Source organism: Melospiza melodia, chromosome Z, assembly GCF_035770615.1.
Source record: "Melospiza melodia melodia isolate bMelMel2 chromosome Z, bMelMel2.pri, whole genome shotgun sequence".
Taxonomy (NCBI): domain Eukaryota; kingdom Metazoa; phylum Chordata; class Aves; order Passeriformes; family Passerellidae; genus Melospiza; species Melospiza melodia.
Window position 1 is genome coordinate 43413681 of NC_086226.1, and position 15156 is coordinate 43428836.

The 15156-nt window shown below is 36.9% G+C and overlaps 1 protein-coding gene across 1 annotated transcript in view; it reads left to right on the plus strand.

Moving 5' to 3' along the window:
* Positions 1 to 15156, plus strand: part of MRPS27 (mitochondrial ribosomal protein S27) — a 42766-nt gene that overhangs the window by 985 nt on the left and 26625 nt on the right. The window contains exons 2-4 of the mRNA XM_063180616.1: positions 927 to 1004; positions 6567 to 6637; positions 8576 to 8634. Coding sequence (XP_063036686.1) covers positions 927 to 1004; positions 6567 to 6637; positions 8576 to 8634 — 208 coding nt within the window. The remainder of the gene's footprint in view (positions 1 to 926; positions 1005 to 6566; positions 6638 to 8575; positions 8635 to 15156) is intronic.

Sequence of the window (15156 nt, forward strand, 5' to 3'; positions counted from 1 at the left end):
CAGTACAGGATGCATGGGTATAGTTGTGTGTCAGAAAGGTGATAAGAAGGAAAAATTGTTTAACAACCAAAATGAAACTTTTTAGTGCTAGCAGTAAGATGTCTAGATAAAGACTTTGAAGTTGTTGCTAAGACTTCTGTGTAGCATTGTAGTATCTATTTTTAAAATATTCTTATTTCATAATGTTAATTCCTGTGACCTTCTGCATGTATTAATGTATCTTCCTTCAACGAGTTTTATCCAGGTATTCCTCATGCATTTTCAAGACCTTATCATCTCTCTGACTGATACACAAATTCTTCCAGCTGAAGCATTTTCTATTTTGTTTCAAAAGCTAGCACAGCGTCTTGAGCAGTTTTTGTGGTACAAAGAGTGTTTGGAAAGAGCTTTCACTAACATTTGAGTGAGTCTGCAGTTCATAGGAGATGGAAGATTGGCAGTTATAAAAATGAAAGTATTTTCAGTAAGACATGCCTTTGTAGGTCGAAATAGCCTTCAGCAACAGCAGAAAAGCATGTTTGTGTGGGTTTTTTTTTCTTTTTGCTTATGTTTTTAACCTACATTTATCTAATTGCTAGCATTTGATGTAAAGGGTCTGTGGGCACAAAGAAGTTGCTTTTATTGTTGAGGGTTTTTTCTACCTTTACAAATTTGTTATTTTCTTGAATACGGAGTTTAGGTTTGGAAATACATGTTTCATGCTTAAAAAAAAGACTCTTGGGGAAAGCTTTTCAGTTTTAAATATTACAATGTAATAGTTGATTCACATACAAAGAATCTGAATTGTTAGATTAGTAGTTACTGACATAAAGACAGTTAATGCATTCCACTTAGTAAATGTGACAAGAGAAGGTGGTACCTAATAAAATGTTTGTGTAGAGCTGTGTAAGCAACCCAGCTTACATAGTGTTTTCTCTCTTCATTAGGTCGAAGATCTCTTCTTTCTTCAGCCTATGTGGATAGCTCAAAATGGGAAAAGAGGAAAAAAGAGGAGCATAGCCTGGGTGAGAAAAGTTGGTTTCTTGTCTCCACTTTGTCAAATTAATTGCAGCCTGAGCTCATTTTTGGTTACCTTGCATCTGTAAGACCTTCAAAACAAAAAAGGGTATGAAACAATATGCTTCTGAGCTTCTATATCAAAAAGCACTCAACGTCTTAAAAATTTGTCATATATATTCAAAGCCGTAGTACAGAAACAAGTTAGAATTTGCCTGTTTACTTAATGTTCAGTTTCTACTAGCTATTTTTTTTGTTTCACAAAATCCAAAGTGTGTGACTGTCTCTGACTGATGTCTTCATTGACATTGTTTTAACAGTACTGTAGTGTGAAAAAAAAGCTATTCTAGGAGTATTACCGGACAATCATATTTAAAGACATTTTTTAAAGAGGAAATTTTCTTCAGGTTTTGCAGTTTCTTCTTGAATTATAAATTATTTTCTTTTAGGAAGAGGAGGGAATGAAGCTAAACTTCTTATTTTCAAGAAGTTATATGTTAAAATATCTACACATGGTACTGAGATCTGCTGTGCAAATTTTATAGCTAAATTATTTGTCTAGATTATACTTGAAATGACATTCCACTGTCTTTTTGGTGACAAAATTAAAGACAAAGCATCTTGTAAAGCATTTTTCCATGCTAAAGATGGATTTTTTTTTTATTTTATTTTGTTTTGTACCATACATTTGGAGACTCCATAATTTATAGTCTGTTTTCATTACTGGGCCCCTGACCTGTGGCTGTTATTTGCAACACTGTTTATGACGCTGTAAGTAGAATCATCAGCTGAAATTCAGAGGCTTTTGTCAGGCAGGAGGACAGACAAAATAATCAGTGTGGTTTTTATGCACTAATTTGTTTCCTTTGTTTGCCTATGAGCATTTAGGTGGGAATTAGGCTCTGCATGGATGAGAAACAGCCAGCAGGTCCTTATGTATGTAGCTTGGATCCTGCAGAGACTGTTAATACCTTGTAGCACTTTGCTGTCAGTAGGACTGCTCATGCCATGTATTTTGGGCTGGAGCCACAGATTTGTGCCCTGCGATGCATTTGAACTAGTCACACCTCCAGGTGAAAATGAGTTCTTATTTTGGCAAGTGTCATAGCCAGTAGAAATCCACTGTAGAAAAAAACCCGTTGTGCTGGTGCTGGTACAGTCCATGTTTGGCTTTCTCCAGGCCTGGCAAGACCTTCTGTGTCTGTTTGGCAGGCACAGTTCTTGCTGCTCCTCTGCTAATGGTCTTGAGCCAGAGCAGATGTCTATTCCATGATTTTCAAGGAACTGCTTTGCATTTTCATTTTGTGTTCACAGAAAAGAGAAAACAAGTTAGCACGGTGTCAGCTGTATTAGCATTTTCAGAGAGGAGACAGCCCTGCAGACGTCTGCTCTGTAGCTGTCAATTGTCTGGTTGTACATAGAGTCTTGCCTGTACTAACTGGTGATTATAGCTAGAGTGAGTTCCTTGTGTTGAGGAAATGCTCTTTTATTTCTGTGTTTCAGACGTTGTTTTAGAACAGTTGTTACACAAAACTATGTTGTGAAGATACTTTTAAGGGCAAAAGAGGTATTTTTTTATTTCAAGTCAGTTCCATTTCTCTGCTGTCGTGATGTGCTATCCCAGACACAGACTCATTTACTGTGTCCATGTAAGACATGCTTTATTGTCTTCACTGTAACCTCAGTTTAGAATCCAGGTATGAATGAGTTTCGCAAACTTTATGGTTGAAAAATGTATGGGAAAGAGCAAGACTATATTTTGTGTACCAAAATGCTTTTGTTCAAGAAGATAGGAATTGAAAATGTGTTAATTTGGAATTTGAAAATTGCTTGTTGGTAGGAAGATGGCTGCCTAGAAGTAATTTGGATTCCATTTAACAAAAATGAAGTACAAAGGAAATTAGAATCCCAGGGGATGGCAGAATGCAGGTGAGGTAGGAAATTTCATTTTTTTGTTGGAAAGATTCACAGGACCTAAATTGGCTCATCTGCAACACCAGGTGGCGGTGCTGCCCCTAAAGACATGAATAATTTCCCTACAAAGCCTTGTTCAGTACAAAGCTGTTGTTCTTTCCAGTTATGTGGAAATAAAGATAAATGTGGAACAAATAAATTTGTAAGGCAAAGTACTTGCCTTGGCCTTTATATTTTACTTGAGTCTTTAAAATAAAACAAGGCTTTCTTTATAGCACCAGTGTTAGCCTGTGAGTTAAGGTATTAGCTCTGCCCATCACTCCCAGGACAGGTAAACTTTGCATCTCAGTTTTATCATCATTTCCCACCTCTGGGTCAGACCACTGTCTTGAGTGAACCACTTCTAAGAATACAAGGGCATAAGTGGAATAGAAGTGACCTTACATGGTGACCAGATGTTTTCCATATTGATAATGTGCTGCTTTTTGATTTTGCTACATTCTGTGGATAGGTACACACTGTGAATCAAACTGAAACTATGATGATTTCCTAGGCCACCAAACTAGTATTAGAAGTCATAACCACTGACTTAGAATGTGAGGGTCAGTATTTTCTGAGTCATTGTCCTCAACCACCCTCTTGCAGGCAACAAGATATTAAGTTTCTATGGACAAATGAAAATAAAAGTGAACATAATGTCTCATATACCAGTGTTATAGAGACCTTTATGAAGTCATGGCCTGAAATTAAGTGACCTAATGTTACATTTATGGTTTGTTTCATTAATTTCATTAATTCTTGAATATGCAGTAATATAGTTTTAGAGAAACTAAATTTATGGAGTTAATCTTGTAGAAATGTACTTTTAGGATGCATATATGAGAGCTTGTATAGACTAGTGGTTTTTTTGATGAGCCAGACAAAAGCATTTGCAGTATGTGTCTGTTACAATGTGCATAGGATTCTGATTTGGCCATTAAAATATTGGCTTGGTTTATAGACAGTGTAAGCACTCAGGTTTTATTGTCAGCAATGCTAGGAGACTTGGGCATTCACATTCTTGCATTCTAGTACTGCTGTCAGGATGATTTAAGAAGAAACTTCAATCTTGATTATTGGATAGCAACTTAAGGAGCAAACTTGATTTACAAAAGGTGGCTGAGTTATTTCAAATTATGAATTTGAGGAAAAAAGTCTGGTTTTAGATGTTCCTCAGAGAAAACAAGCTAGGAAATAATTACTCATTGCAATTAATTCCTGTAATAATACTAGTGCAGAAACTGCAACTTGTCTAAAAACAAAGCTAAATTTTCCATTATCTTAATTTGTCTGCTATTGTTTTAGATTTAATCAGCCCATTTGTTGCAACTCTTACACTGGAGATGATAGATAAGTGTTTAATGTTTATATGGAGTTCATAGGTAAGTGCTTTCCATACTGTAAATCTGATGGAGAGTTTCAGCTTTGTAGGCAGCAGTAAAGGTCAGCCATTAAAATTCTATGTGTGAAATCTCTCAGAGGATGCTATTGTGTTATGGCTAACAGTGTTGTGATCTTGTATTCATGGCATTGTATTTATTTGGTTTATATTCTGCTAAAGTAGTCAGTGTTTTCTAGAGCAGGCTCTTCATCTTCATGAGCACCTAGACAAAAGAAATGCTCAGCTCAGGGCTTGAGTGTGGCCCAGAGTGGTCATAGGGATCACCTTTTAGCTTTGGGAGGGTATGCATAACAAAAAGAGTTCTGGAATAGATAAATGAACTCTTGAGTCTCAGGTCCGCATTTCAGTATCATCAAAGATAGCAGATTTTGAAGCAAACATTTCTTTCCAGCTGTCTCAAAATGGAGATTAAGAATGGTGAATGACAGTTGACTTCTTTTAGGCAAGGACCTACCTGGTGCTTTGACCTGGATAAGCTGAGTTGGTCACAGCATCCCTTCTCTCTAAATTCTAGCACTACTGGGAATGCTCCCTGTGCCTTTACCCATGTGCTTCATCATGACCTTTGTGACTTCTGGAGAGATGGGTAATACAGAGTCAAAGGCACTTACACACACTTCCTGTAAGGACATTCCCATATAAATTTCTTTACCATTAAACAAATTGCATTTGTTTTTTAGTGGATATCTTGTGTAGCATGGCCTTGATCGCCCACATCACTTTAGCGTCTTGGTGCTGTCTTTTGTAGACGCTGATACTGGCCTTACTAACTTTGTCACAAATTTCTCTTTGCTTTCATGGTCATGGTAAATTTGCCTTTCCTCAGCCAGAAGATAAATGCTCATTTTGTGTTTTGAAGAACTCTTCAGGAGAAAAGCTGTTAAGTAAACAAGGAATACTGCTATGTGGCAGACAACAGCATTGTACAGACTAGGAGTCAATTGTTTTATTCCAAGTCATGGCTCTGTCATTTTACTGAAAGCTTCATCCATGTGCTGTAATTTGACAGATTACCTATAATGAATGTCATTCATTCTGTTAAAACTGTACCCTCCAGTGTTCACTGTGGTACAGGTGTTTTAAAAGTAATAAATAGGGATATCACTTGTTTTGTGGACAGCATCTCTCAGAGACAGAGTATGTTACTGATGCAGTGCTATGCCCCTGACAATTTTGCAAGAGTAGAAGGGTTAGTCTGTTCTGATGTAGTGCTGTGATTTCTGCCTCTCTCACACATGAGAGGTGTGGAAGCAGATTGACCTTTTCAGAAAATTAATTGTAAAATGAACCAGCCGATCAGCTGGCCAAGGATGGCCAGTGGGCTTTACTGAGAAGTGTCAAAGGAGTGACTCACTGAGTAACAGTTGCAAAGGAGGAAGCAAGTTCCAAATGTTGCAGAGGGAATGTGTTAGATTTCTGGTCCTCAAGATGGAGGAGAATAGCAAGAAAGAGCATGGTTGAAGTCTCTAAAGCTTATAGATTTGATATTGTCAGTTCATGCTCAAACAGATGACATTAGGCATATGTTGAGCAGCTTACTCTTTCTGAATAACCTTTATTTTCCAGGAACAGTACAAAGCTAAAACTCCAAATTAAATTAATTTAGCTTCCAATTAATTCATTAAGTGCAATGGCTGGCTGCCTGTTTGACAGTCAGAAGTTAAGTTCCTGCATGGTCAGATGAATAGTGTTATATGACTGCTGAAGCAGAATGCTGTAAAGCTACTTAGTTACTGGTGCAGTGCCCCATTTGATTGACAGGATTTCTTTGGATTGCTCTTCGTGACTGTAAGGTTTATCAATATGGTACTACATGTTTCTGTGTCTCATTGTTTTACGGTAAAATAAAAATCCATGCCTAAAGCACTGTCCAGCATATGCTAGGCTTGAAAACATGTGGGAATTTTAAGGACACCTGCTAATTTTTTTGTTTTAGGTGACTTATATTAGTTATACCAATTTAGAGTAGGTTCTTTTACCCTTTTTTTTCTAGAAAGATAGGATCATCATGTTGAGAATTTTCTCGTGCATTATTTTCTGTTAAAGTGTTCAACAATATTTGAAAGTACTATTTCCATACAGTTTTAAAATGGAAATGTTAAGAACATGGAATTTGATTTCATGGACATAGATTGTATTCTAGGTTATATGATGACTTTGCAGATTTTCCTGTTATGCCAGTTGATTAAACACATACTTTTTCTGCTTTCTCCAGCTGACTTAGCCCACTTAATGGACAGAACCTATGAAAGAAAACTGCCTGTCAGCTCTTTGACAGTAGCCCGGGTAAGGAAATAAATCCCAATCTTAAACTGGTAGAAGTACTGTGGAATGCTTGTGTAGTGAAGTGAGCTGAGAGGTGATAAATGATACCACTTCTGTTAGGAGTTCCAGGATCATAAATGTCTTGTTATACTATTAAATTGCTGTATAAAGCTGTTTTATTGATACTTGGTACTCATTAGTTAGTAGGCAGATCATAGGGTCTTCAAAACAGATTTTTTTCCTCAGTAAAATTGGGCCTCGCTGTTATTGGGTTGTGTATTTCTGTAATATGTGTTTCCTGCCTTCCTGTGGTTTCTTTGTGAGAGCTTTAAAACCTCCTCAGGCAGTGCATAAGAGCCCAGGCTGCTAAGGGAATGGATTGAATTAGTACACTGCACTGTCTGTCTTCTTCCAGTTCCAGGCTTCCTTTAGAGTGAGGTGGAGGTGGACATATTTTGCTTTTATAGTTTTCTTTCACTGCAGCAGACTGAGGCAGAGCAAATGCTGACATGGGTTAAGCAAAGCCATTATTTTTACTGGGAAGAGTAACCAGTTTCATCCTTTGGATAGGTTAATCTGGAAAAGGGGAGGAAAAGCAGAGATATGTTTTTTTTAAATTCCATATGTAAATAAATGATTGTTTGTAAAGAAGAAGGAGAATAAATAAGTTGTTTGTTTAAAAGCCAAAACAACAAACTGATTTCAGTCTTCAAAATTACCTAGAGAAGCTGAGTTATCTCAGTAATACCACTAATTAGGATAATTTGCACCACTAACTGAGGAGTCACAGAACGATTTGTTCATTTACAAGAGCAGGCATTTACACAGATCAAGCATTCTTGACCATTGCTTCTGAGATAGTGTCCACGGGGGAAGTAGGTGTTCCTCTCCTTTTTATGAATCAGATTTAATCCTTTCCTGCTTTGGGCTCACCTCCCTGGAGAAATGGCATTTTCAGATTGTCAAACAGCCCCACTTTCCAATATCTGAAGCTAACATCAGATTCATATTTTCTGGAATGTAGGTAAAGTACACAGGCATGCTATTGGCATGCTCAGAAGATGAGATCTCTGTGTATACAGCATGCAAAGAGAATGAAGGAATGGGAGACCAAATACCAGTCAGCTGAATTATTTTTAGATTAGGCTTAGGGTAAAGAGAAGTACTGGCCTTGAGAACATATTTGTTTGTTCTGAACTAAAGGTATTGTATTATTAAGGTGCTGTAGTGTTCCAGCACCTTTATATTTATGTTAGTAAAATGTACAGGAAAACAAGATTCACTGTTACCATAAGATAAATCTGGTTGAAAACTTGGCTTGTATTGAAGTAATTGATAGCACTGGGAGTTCTCTAAGAAGACAGGATTGTAAATGAGAGGACTTTTGTGCAGTACAGCATGGTGATTTTTTTTCTTACCATTGTTTATAAGTATAGTGAAATACAAAATTTTGCTGTCCCTGTGCTTCACAATATATACTATGAGTAGGCACAACAGGCAAACTATAGGTAAAATATTATTTTTTTGAGAAAGCAATGTGTCATGTCAAAACTCTGTCAAAATTGTGGCAAAAATGTGAGGAACTGAATATATGCTTAAATAAAGAGTATGTTTAAAGAGCAAAGATTTAAAGGAACAGCAAAAATACAGGGTACTGAGCTATTGGTGTTTAATCCTCAGATGGCTTTCAAGATTAAAGTATAAAGCATACTTTATACTTTAAAAGCTTTTTTTTCAAGCATAAAGTTTCTCAGAATTAAAGAAGGGAGTTCTCAGTTTAAAAAGATTTGAGTTTTAGCAGTCTAGAAGAAACCAGAATTAGGAGCGAGCAGAGATATGAAGAATTCCAGTACTGTCAGGTAGGTAAATGTGCGAAACAAGTGTATTTTGTTATTTTCTTCTAATATGTTTCATGTGAGTGCTCCTTTTTTAAGCTTGTATTTCTTATTTTTTAATCAGTTTGTGGACAACATTTCTTCACGAGAAGAAGTGGATCAGGCCGAATACTACCTTTACAAGTAAGCATCATTTCCCCTCAACACAAACTTTGAGCCATAAGAGTAAATACCATGAAGTATTGTCCTTGGAAGACTGACCCTTTCCAGCTGCTTGGCTTTTGATTTCTCTCTTGCAAAGTATGCGCATCTACTTGGCTTACAATTCACAGCCAAGGGCTTTCTTGCAACTTCTGCGTGGTTATGGCTGCCCTTCTGTGGACCTCTGGCATTGTCTCCTGTCAAGCATGTTAATCTGAGATACTGAGCGAGCAGCTAATGCAACCTGCAGCTTTGGTTTATGTTAGAGATGCCGAAAATATAAATAGTCACGTTTGTTCACAGCTTTTCCTTTCAATACTTTATTTTTGTTCTCTGAATCATTATTTATCTGAATTGGCTACATGATATTTGCATGTTTAAGTGTAGGACTCAAGGAAGCTTTTTTCCTTAGAACACAGAAGAATGAAAATGGGCATACTGTCAAGTCAAGTCAAGGGTGGACGAAATATATTGTCCCCTTAGTACTTGTATGTTTCCCAGTAGAGCTGTGTAGTTCACTCTATGCATGGGTTGTTAACATCTTTTGCCTACTATTTTTGTGTTGATTGAAGTGTACACGTTTTCTGGTAGTGTCAGTTGAATGCTTGTTTACTTCAAGTCAATACCTCTCAATATTGACTTTGAGAGAGTAGCAATTATTGCTGATCACTAGAATAAATTTTAAGACAGTTGCACACACATTTTGAGAACTAAGTTTTTTGATGGAAAAAGTAACACATCCTGTCAAAGCACATGAGAGAACATACAAATAATGCCAGGTTGTTATTTATAAATAGTGATTGGGTTTTTTTAGTTAAGGTGTTTTCTGGATAGCTGGTTTAAGTGTATGCACTGTTTTAAGTATGTGACTGCATTAGACTGATTCTGTGTTACTACTGGGATGGTATCTGAACCTCGGAACTTCAATATGGAAACAATAGAAATGGGTCAATACTAGCAGTATCCTGTAGGTTAAAAATAAAAGTAGGAAGAAGACTCACTCACAGAGGGCAGGTTAGTGGCGTTATCATTCCTTTTGATCAAGATTTCACTAGTCTTATCAGAATCTGTAGACAGAAGTCAGTTTTCCATCTTGCAACAGCAGAGATAAAAACAGAAGAAGGTAAAGCCAGTTTAATGAGAGCCCTCTAGCACCTTTTAGTAACATTCTTGAATGTGTTGTATTATGCCACATGTCCTTACGTTCTCTCTGATGGAGTCAGGCCCTCTAGGGTCAGGGATTTCAAGAGACCTTTGACTTCCCTGACATACAAAGGAAAGTGGGGTAGTTTTAATAGCTAAGTCTCAAAATCGCACAGATAAAATCCAGACAGTAGGGTGTTTGTAATGTATCTTACAGATTCTTTCTTCTTGAGAAAAGGAGTTCAGAAAGAGTCACAAAAACTTAGGAGCATAAAAAATGATCCATAGTAAAAGGGAGAGAATATTACGGGAATCTCTAACAAGTAAATAACCTTCTTAGTCTTAATGTGTGCTTGGTTAGTACCTTGGCTTATAACACAGGATTTCTCTCCTTAAGAACACCTTCTAGTAGAGAGAGTTACAGTTCAAAAGTAATCATGGTTATTTACAGTTTTCCTAAGATAGAATTCCACTATGGCTGGTGAGAGTACAGCTGTGTGCATATCAAATATAATAATGTGCCATTGATACAGATTTTAGTCATCCATATGGGGAGACTAGAAAAGTATTGATGTGTCACATGGCTTGTTGGACATGCTCTGGCTGCAATTTTTCTTCTTTGTGTCCCTGTGATGGTGCTTTGTTTTGGTGTTGCAAAATGCTGTCTTTAGGCGGTATTAGTATCTGTTTTCAAGGAGACTTCATTCCAAACTATTCTCAAAATGGATGTGTATTCAGGTAGTGAAACAGCATGTAAAAATCCTAATTATAACAGCATTTTCTCTGTCAAGTGAAAATATGCATTCTAGCTTTAGGGTATAGGAGATACAGGTATTTGCATGACACTTTAGTTGGTCTTTACAGTTTGCACTTAGGCTGGAAGTAAAATGGATGGCATTTTTATAAAGATAGGTCTTGGCAGCTGTGAGGATGTTTGACACACAAAAATGTCCCATGTAAATGGCCACACCATGAAACATAAATGAGGGGTGTAGGGAGGGAAAGTTAAGAAGCAGAGAAGCTTTGACAGGAAATCTCTCTTTTTCTGACTTAATGAGAAAATTCCAAGTACAATTTTTCTTTTATTTAAGCAGAGGAAACTTCTGAACAGGAGAAAAGCAGTATCAGAGAAAAACTGGTTTTGCGTCTGTTTTTTACATTTTATGTCTTCTGAGGTATAGAAGTCTATTGCAAACAACTGTTGTATATATGGCCTGTACATGGTAAGTTGACTGTGTGTGCATTTGACTGAACATAATCAGAATGCTCCCAAAGTCCTGTGGTTTTACTCTTAGCTGCTTGTAGAGTATAAAGAGGGAAATTTGGTACCTCTCCCTAGTGTTTGGAGCCTCTGGGAACCTGAGGGGAAAGATAATCAGTTCCAAGGACCCTGCAAAGTTGGAAGATGTTCCTGGTACAAAAGACAAAGTGCCTGTGGGAAGAATCAGAGGGAAATAATGGCATTTCCATGCTTGCAGCATGGGATTTTCCTGGAGATGGGAGTGACAGATCTTGTAATTGTTAGCTTTGTAGGCTGGAGACTTTCGATCTATAATATGAGGCAGAACATAGTTTCAAAAAGTAGTATTCTGAATCATTATCATAAGGCATTTAGGATCCCGAAATAAAATGTATGTGTTATATTTAGACCTATTTCTATTTTCTGTCCTTTTAAAGCATAGGATCTCCAGCCATACTGTCTCCATAGAGGATCTTGAGCTCAGGAATAGCTGTGTGGAAACTGCTATTGTGGAACATGTCAGTAAGATGGTAAAGGCCAGTTTGAGGCATGATGTCATCTGCTTTCAGTGCTCCTCTTTTTGTTCTCTTCTGAATACCTCCCCCCTTCTGTTAACTGTCAGGCTTTAAAAAAATCCTTTCATCTCCTAGGATCCCAGCAAAAATTCTCATCAGAATGCAGAGCACTTTCAGCCAGATCAAAGATCTGCATTTCGCTGTACTTTGTCCTGTCTCACTGAGATGTCACTATTTCACACATCAGGGTGTTTTTCTTATGATTGAAACATTAGCATAATGAAGAGGGGGTTTGTGATGAGGTAACTGCTGATTTTGTATGTAGGTTTTATGCCAACAAAGATTTTTCAATGTGTGTGAAAAGAATGGGTGAAGTTTTTCTTATGTTGAGACCCCTCAAGAGAACTTTTAATTGCATTAAACCCATGACCCACCATGTAGAAAAAAGTATACAGAATGTCTGGAGAATGTTTTTGTATGTGCATGTGCTCTACAAATTCTTGCACAATCTGCCTAGATTTTTTTATTATCTTTCTGTTATTGGTAACTTTTTTTTTGAAAACACAGCTGTTTCTGCAGACTTCAGGATTTATTACTTGGGGTCCATACCTGATTATAATCACAAAATGAGACAATAGCAAATGATTAGAAGTTATTCTCCCACATCCGTAGATGTACTATCTTTAATAGAATCATAGAATTGTTTAGTTTGGATGGTAGTAAGTTACAGTTTTGAGGCCTGATTTCAGCCTTAAAATAATTTTGGGGCTCTGATATCTGTCCACATGAAATTGTGCTTTTTCCTAATAATACCTGTGTGTTACTGCTCAAGGCAACATTACATGCAAAGTAAGTTTCACCTGCACTCTCTATTATTTGAATGTCTGTTCTGTGGGTGCAGAAGTTGCACTTTTACTTTCATACTAGTCAAGCAGCTTAGTGTCTGAAAATGTTGTTACTCTAAAGTATTGTTTATAATAAATTTTCACAGTGTACCAAGAAAAATGTATTCCTGAATGATATTTGTGTGACATTCATTCTTACTAGCATGGTACTTCATTTCTGTGTAGAAATCTACAGTACGTAATGAATACCATTACCTGTTCCAGCACAAATAGGAGATATAAACAGAGTCCTGCAACTTATTTAATTCTTCCTTTGAGGTGTTTTCAGTCTCTTAAGGCTGTAGGTGAAATAACTGATCCAATCTTGGTTTTCAATGTCTCCAGAAAAGTATATGGGTTAAAAAAAGGTATAAAAATAAATGAGTCAGAAATAGCTGCCTGCTATTCAAGTTATGCAGCAGTTATATTTTTAAATGATATTGAGAAGTGGTGGAAGCATCTGAAGAGAAAATTACAATTTGCTGGCACATTTTGTTGGCATGGTATGTTTTACCAGTTTGGACACCTGCCTAGGCTGAGTGCTTTAAAATAAGTTAATTTGCAAAAGATTTGGGCAGCTTTTCAGAAGGTAGGGAGGCACAAGGAAGGGAAACACCAGAGATATATACCTCATTAGAATATTTAATTCTTTTCATGTGAATGACAGAAATACCAGTGTTTACTGCTGTTCTGCTATGGTTGCCAGTGTGTGATGCTGCTTTATGTGAAGAAATATTGGTCACTATCCAAGCCAGTGCTGTCATATGTAGCTGTTCTGGCTGTAGGGACTCCACTGTGCTGAGGCTCCAGCATTCACTCATTTCTGCACAGAGGGGCACACGTTCTTACTCTCCCTCTCATCTTTCACTTTCTCTGTTGTCTTCATATGCCCGTGGTTTGTCACAGTCTAAACTGTTGGAATATTTGGAAAAAAACATTAGTAACTACATTTCAGAACCCAGAGCCAAATTTCGGCAAGCCTTATCCTGTAACAACATCAAATTTCAGTGTGCTCAGTGTAGCATGCTTTGAAGTGCAGGAGAACCATCATTAAAGATAAAACATTGACGAGCATATTGAAGAGCATTCAGAAGGCTCTTTTCCTGTAATACATGCCCTTTCAGTCGTCTGCTTTTCATAGTTCATTTGTCCTTTTGTATATAGTTTTCTTTAAACGTTGCAGAAACTGCTAAAGAATTTTCTGGGCACTGCATATAAAAGCACAAAAAGTTGGAAGGCTTTTCATCAGCACTAATTTTTTAGTTGTATGTTGCCAATGCTAGAAGGATAAGCATTTGGATTTTAAAAGCTTTACATTTAAAACAAGAGGAAAATAAGGATTCTTCTACAAACAGATTGCAGTATCAGTGCTGGGGGTAATCTCTCCTCCTCATCATCCGCAATATTTCTAGAGTCAATAGATAGATGAAGCCAAATTCAGAAATTGACAGAAATTACTTTGTCCACACCTCCATGTGGATACGTTTTTCATTTAATATTGGAAGACAGGCTTTCATTACAATTCTAGGAAGAAAAGGGTGTAGCAGATTTCCGTATCTTTTACCTGGCATCTTTCTTGCCAACACTTCAGAGCTTTTTGCCTAGTAGCTTCTATGGGAAATAGTCTAAAGTACAATGTGATGAGATCTCAACTGTTGCATTCATATATTGAAGGAGAAAGGGCAATTTTGTCTCAGAGTTTGACCCATGCTCCTCCTTAAGGTCAGTTTTGCTATGTCCAGTGGCATTCCAGAAGTTGTTTAGTAAACCGCTGCATCGGCAAAAAGTCTGTCTCGAGGCAGATCTTACATTATGTTTTAGAAATACTGAAAGTCCAGATAGAGATTAAATGCAGCCGGGAATGTAGAGAGTAAGCCATTCAGATGAACACAAATGGACAGGATGGACTAAAACCTTTTATAAGATTCAGAATTTAAAACAAGTACAAGCAAAGATTTGTTCCTTTGCTAGCTTTAGTTAATGACTAATATGACTAATAATTATAAAGATATGCTAGAGAATTAACTCTATCTGGCTTTGCCTGCAAGGAATTCCTGGTTCTCTACAGCCCCTGAGCAGCTACAGCAGTCAAAGCCAGTCTCCAGTCCCGTGTAAACAGAAAAAAATAAAAAAGTTAATGGTTTTTCAGAGGTCCTTGTCCTTTAGCTTTCCTAAACAGTATGAAACAGTACAGCAATCTTTTCTCTCAGTTATGTTGAAAGTGGCAGCTACCAATATAAACCCATAAATTTTTTTTAGGCTTACTACCATTAGCAGAGTTGTCATGGTCCCTTCTGTAGGAACTGTTAACTTTATGATTATTCTATCCATCAACCTAAATCACTCTTCTGTGTGGTGCAAGTATTTCCTTTTTGGATCAAAACAAATGTGGTGGAAAAAATAACTATGAACTACTTGTTACTGTCAGCTTAATGTGGAGTAATCTTGACATGCTGTAGACCTGTGGAGCTGTCTTATTGCCGATAGGTTGATTACAATTAGAATTATTTTGATTGTTGACTTGGTCTTAGTTTAAATCAGCAAGCAAGAAACCTTAATTCAAATAAAATATTTAATAATGCTTCATGTTTATAATTTAAACTACCTTTTAAATAAGGGCTTATTGCTATTTTCTGGCAGCAGAAAACGAGTTCTTCAAACCAGTTTAATTTCTTTGGAAGGATAGTACTCAATTTAGAACCATTTTCTTACTGAGTAAAGA